General features: G+C 47.5%; 1 protein-coding gene across 1 annotated transcript in view; it reads right to left on the reverse strand.

Annotated features, from left to right (window-relative positions):
- The window catches only part of LOC102194682 (insulin receptor), a 63,694-nt gene that overhangs the window by 38,769 nt on the left and 18,713 nt on the right, over positions 1 to 6,212 (reverse strand). The window contains 1 exon segment of the mRNA XM_074312092.1: positions 5,036 to 5,584. Coding sequence (XP_074168193.1) covers positions 5,036 to 5,584 — 549 coding nt within the window.

Raw genomic sequence — 6,212 nt, forward strand, 5'->3', positions numbered from 1 at the left:
GTGTGTGCGTGTGTGTGTGTGTGCTCGACAGGTGACTGGAACGCAGCAGGCATATAAGACAAACAACTCGCCTCCTCCTCCAGATGGAGGCTTGTGTGTTGAGAGCAGTGACTCAGTAAATGTGCAAAGGTTGTCGCTTCGCAGATCGGCGACGCGTCCGATTTAACGAAGCATCTGAACGCACGTAAGAGTTGTAACAGTTTGCATTGAATCCACACGGGAAGGTTATAAACTGATACTCCAGCAGGGCAGCAGCTTTCTGCTGCACAGCTCCATAATGACCTGAAATGATATGCACCACTGACACTCTACATGTGTCAACACAAACCATTGAAACATAGATAAAAACACACACACCTTGTTCCCTTAAAGCCTTTAACAGAACTGACACTCGGTCCCTTTGTGTTCGTATCCACGTCGTCTCCGTGTCACTGACTTTAATAGCTAATTACGAACAGCCGCTGCAGGAAAACTCCTTCGTTTACCTTTCATTAGAAACAACTGAAAACAGCTGAGAAGGATCGAGAGAGACAGAGAGGAGAGTCAGGCAGAGACGCTTTCACAAAGGCCGGCGAGCGGCGCTCGGTTGAGCCCCTCCATCCTTAATACCGTCATTTCTGTCTCTCTGTAGCCGCCTGTAACTGGGCCGCTCACCTCTTTGGCAAAAGTGTGTTTGTGGCTTTCGAGTGTGTGTTTGTGCGTGTACCTGGGAGCCACACTTGAAAGGCCCCGCCATGTTTGCTTTGCTCTGTTTATTTTGCCCCCCCAATCTGGACCGTGTCCCGACCGACGCTCCGGCTTCATTTGATCGCATGAGAAGTAAAACTGATGGAAATATCAGAGGAAAAGGCCCACGAGCTGCAGCTGAGACAGCATCACAGACACTCATATGCTCAGTGCACAAAACACTTCACATCAATTCAATATAACACGCTCATTTTTTAAAAAGAAACACTGTGACACATGAGCAAACATTCGTGCTCATTCTCATCTGTATGTGCAAAGTAACTTCTGAAGTCTCTAAGTACAAAAATACCTGGTGCACTGTTGCCAGGACACCACTCTGGCAATAAACACACACAAACAGAAAAATGACACCAACTTGGTTAACTCTGAAACCTCACACTGGCTTTTTCCCCCTTTTGCAAAGAACAAAGCGTACAGCTTACACATGCCTACAGCGACACGCTAAAATCCCCTCTACACTGTTTTACTACCAGTGAAAACACCTGCGTGCACAGTGCTGCAGCTGCTTCTCTCACAGCTTTTTACTGGTTTTTAGACGCCTGTGTCACAAAGTTGAAAGCACCGCTGCTGGGCGATGTCCAACCTGAATTCGACTCTGGTCAGGAGGACCACAAGGTCATTTCAGATGACGCAGTCGGATCCATTTAGAAGCACCGTTACGGGTTTAACCTGCGGTGGCCTCGAAGGGGCACGGGTAATCCGTTTGTCGCTACGAGATGAAGCCGTGACTAGCTGCGTGTATCTGAAAACAATGGCAGCAAACAACAAAGCGTGGGCAGAGTGAACTTTGACCCAAAAAGCTTTCCATCCTCCTGGTTGTGTGGATGTTTTTGTGTGTGCGGGTTGTGCAAGCAGAGCGCAGGCTGGTGTGGTTGAACGCAGCGTGCCAGGCCTCGGCAGCAGATAGAGCTTATCTAAACAGGAGATCGACTGTTTGCTCCTGTTCCCTCGTTCGCTCGTCGCTGACTGTTCCTTTGTTTCCGCTCGCTTTACCTCCTTTTCCTTACTCAGCTCAGACACCTGTGAATATCTGTGTCTCCTCTCAGTCAAACAGCTTTCTTCCGACTTTTCTGGGGGAATTTAAACCACTTTCGAGTGATATTTATTCTACAGTTCTGTGCAAAAGTCTTCAGTCGCCCCTTTCGTGTCATTTCTTTTTTTAAAGGTGGTCTTGAGGAGTAGTTCTCCTCGTGGAGCTCCTTCAACATTTTCAGCTTTTCTACCCATTTTCAGTCCAGTCCTGACTATTTTCCACGGAATCGTTTAACCACAGAAAGGCGCCCAACTCGAGGCATGAAACGGTGTCAAGTCCACGCATAACAGAAAACTTAGCAAAGAACCGTTTTTTTTAATTATATTGTCACAAAAATGAAACTACAGAACAACCGTGTGTGATTCTGAATCTGAGGTAGGGCACATCTTAGCATTTAAGTGTCCTTAAAAAAATCTGAGGAAACTGGAGCACGAAAGCAAAAATGGCAGGTTTAAAAATAAAAATCTTTACTAACAGGATTCGACAGGCTTGTCTAACAAAGTTCAAGTGGTGTAAAAAACACTGCATTTTCACACAGTTTGCACGTTTCAATAAATCAACAAAGCTCAGATGAAAAAGTTCCAAATCAAAGCAGGTCCGTGTCCATCGTCACTTTACTTATCTTGGGTGAAACATGTGGGAGCACAGATTATCATCATGCCTACACACCTTGTCACAGATGCACAAGCACCACTGATCCGACACCCTTTCCGTTTCCTTTCAGGAGGTGTGTTTGTGAGCTGCATTCGTCTTCCTGCCAATCCCATACTTGAGCACTGTCAGAGATTTTTTTGTCTTTACTTAAAAACCCTCAGCAGAGACACGGTTACTCTGACTTTATGTTTTATAGCGCAGGGTCCTGCACGGAGCTGCAGGTAGAAACTAGGTGCAGAAAACCTGCCAATCGCTGCAGGACTCCAGAGCATCAGCTGGAAACACAGACTGTTCGTGCAGAAAGCAACCGACTGAGAAACTGCTGTAGCAGAGCTGCACATCTGAAGCTGCACATACGAACAAACAAACTAAACACGCACACCAGAAACACACAAACAGCACTGGGCTACGAACCTCAGAGGTCATACATGCGGCTTGAACAGGTCATTTAGGGGCTCTGCACGGCTCAAAGTTCCATGTGTTGAGGTGCGAACTCTCCCGTTTGAAACCACACACACACACACACACACACACACACACACACACACACACACACACACACAGCAGTGTAAGATCAGAGGAATGCAGGCTCTCTCTGGCTCTTACCTAAGGCCACTGCAACCCTATAAAAACACAACAAAAACAACCCCACAGTTTCCACTCACACATAAACTTTAATGCCCCGTCTAATGTTCCTCTGCTCCGCACCCGTGCATGTGTCTACGCTCGCACATGTCCAAGTTCGTAAACTGCCAGCGTTCATTCACAGAAGCCCTCATTAGTTTCTCCGTCACGCTGCGGATCTGCAGCCACATCTGCATCAGTATCGAACGGATACAAAATGCACTGCTGATACTGCGCTGCTGTTATCGTTACGGCTGCAGATGCACGTCGGCTTGTAATATTTAAGAGAACAGACGAGCACGTGTTTGCAGCAGGCTGAAAACACGCCTGTGGCGATGCAGCTCTCGTTTAGAGCAGAGCAGCATATCAGCCATACATCAGCGTTCACGTATCACCCCTGTGTGTGACACACACGCTGCTGCAGGCAGCACTGCAGGCAGCACTGCATCATATTCTAGAAATGGCTCCGGCTTTGACACCCAGCTCTTCACTAAACTGGTGTCGGTCACATTAGGCAGAGCGCAGCGTCAGACCTGCGCCCTGAAGCAACAGATGTGCTCACGTCCGTGTCAGTGGGCTTTTTGTCTGTGCTGTTTTTAATGGACACAGCTGTTTGACTTTTATTTAGAGTATACAGGGTAAACCTAATCAGCTGTGCAGTAAATATGGATTCTACTGGACTGATCACATGACTCACAGTGCATAAAAAAAACAAAGTCCTTATTTATTTCATCCTGGGCCCTCAGGTCAACATTTTGAGTACCTCCTCCTCCTCCTTTAGAGACAGCCCTTCGTCTTTTTGAACAGCAGGTAGGCTGTATCAAAATCTGTGCGTCAGCACTTATGTACCTCCAAACTCGGATGTCAGAGTTCGGGAGTGATGTCACGTTAGCGTCTCCCAAAAAAATCCAGGAAACAGAATTCCTTCTGGCGCTTGGCGAGGTGGAGCCATTCGGGCATCACTAACAACAAAACACATTCACGGACCAAACCTGCTCGCTGCTGTGCACGTGATGTCTTTAATGAGTCAGAGAGTTTACAGTTTTCATTTCGTTTAGATTCAGCGCCGCCATCTTGGATTGGAACGACGCTGGTCTGCTGAGAGTGGCGTTCCACAAAATTTCTGACTGGAAACTCGGAATTTATGACTTCCAGCTTATTCAGGAAAGCACCGTTAGGGCAGCTCTGGGATTACTTGCGCACAGGCCAACATCATCATCTCAAACCTTTGCCACAGTAAAAAGCTGCTCTGTGAGTTTAAATAAAACTGATAGCAGCCACGTCCCATTCCTTTTAAACATCCAGCGTCGTGAACGATCTGCTCAAGTCAAACTATCATGTTTGAGAGGAAGACTGAGACGTGGAGAAAGGCACTTCCTGTCTTATTTTCCTGACAGTAAGACCTGGCAGACAATCGAGGAGGCGGGACTACAGGCCAGCTGCAGCGGTCGATGTTGGAGTATAAACACGGCCGAGGCTGGCACGCTTTGAAGGTTAGCCTGTCTGTCAGACACGAGACAGAAAAGAAAAATGTTTAAAAAAATAAAAACCAACACAGGCTATAATCGCCTTCAAAATAATAAGCATCCTCTCAGCGAGTCTTACAATAGAGGACGATCTCTGTGTTTATGGCAGGAACGAGCGAGCGGCTGCAGCGCTGAGCAAACCCACAGATGTTTTTTTGGTTTTGTTACTTTTTTACTAAACATTAAAACAAAACAATTTTATAACAAACGTTCACCTCAGCTCCAAAAGGGCATTACATCCCATAATGCCTGCTTTAGAGTTTCCTGTTTTCTGACTCAGCATCTCACTCCAGTCCCTCCGCACACGAAGCAGATCCCGATCCTGTAATTACGGATCACTTGCACACATCGAATGCTGATCAGAGGGCGTGGCCACGACCCCTGGCTGCTCACACTAAGAACGCAGGAATCATGGTGAGCGCACGTTTAAAGACTGATCACAAACACTTACTTCTCTGGCAGTGAGTCTGTGACCAGCATCGTCCCCTGAAGTGTCCGTTAATGGTGCTCTGAGGGCAGATGGTCTGACCTTGGGCTATGCCTGGACACACGTCTCCACACTCTCTCTCATTCTTATTGGCCACGATGAAGTTGTCCTCCACCGAGTCCAGGATCTTGGACCAGTCCAGAGTGGCCAGGTAACACAGGTCCGGATTCTTCTCGATCCTCACGGCGCCCCGGGTGATGTTCATGAGGCTGTACAGGCCCATCTCCTTCATCTGCAGCATCTCGTAAAGCACGAAAGCGTAGTTGAAGAAGAGGTTGTTGCCGCGGATCACCGTCAGGTTGGGGAACAGATCGCTGAGCGTCTCGAGGCCGTAGACCCTGAACAGCAGCACGTAGTCCGTCACCACTCGCAGTTTCGGGTAGCTCAGGCCGCGGAAGTCCTCCGTCCTGGTCTTAAACATGAGCAGGATTTTTAGGTGGCCCTCGATGATGGTGCAGTTCTCCAACGACTGGAGGTTGGTCACGTTATTCCGGATGTCCTTGCTCGAGCAGACTGAAAGGACAGACAGAGGGAAGCGCATAAGAAACAAGCACGTTTCAATTAATATAAGCTCATTACTTCTTGATTAATCTTCTTTTAATCACAAATGTTCAAATGTACTTCTGATACAGAACAATCAGTTTTCACAGATGACTGAAAATTTTCCATGGATGTCATTTCTCACACACGCAGCGGCTCATTTGTGACTTTATACCGGAAATGCTGTGTTTGTGACTGAAGCGAGGGTGCTGCACAGGTCAGGTGAATGCAGCACAATATTTGCCTATAACATTCATCCCTGTCATCACGGCGACGATGAAAACCTGTCCGCAGGACATCTGCATCCTTCAGAGAGCTGTTCATCTGGAAAATGTTGCTTTGGCTCTAACTCACATCAATTAGCCCGACTGTGGCAGGCTGAACAGACAAAAGGGCCTCAGTTTGCAGCTGCATTACAACAACTGCATGTGAACATCAGTACAAACTTCTTTCTCCCAGTTTCAGCCACAAAACCAGCGCCGACCTGCATCAAGGTGAAGAAAGACATTCACGAAGCGGCCACTCAAGTCCGAAAACCAGACTCTCCGCAATTGCCTTTCTCTCTCTGACACACACACACACACACACACACACACACACA

This window comes from Pundamilia nyererei, unplaced genomic scaffold, assembly GCF_000239375.1.
Source record: "Pundamilia nyererei isolate P.nyererei 1_Seehausen unplaced genomic scaffold, PunNye1.0 scaffold00183, whole genome shotgun sequence".
Lineage (NCBI taxonomy): Eukaryota > Metazoa > Chordata > Actinopteri > Cichliformes > Cichlidae > Pundamilia > Pundamilia nyererei.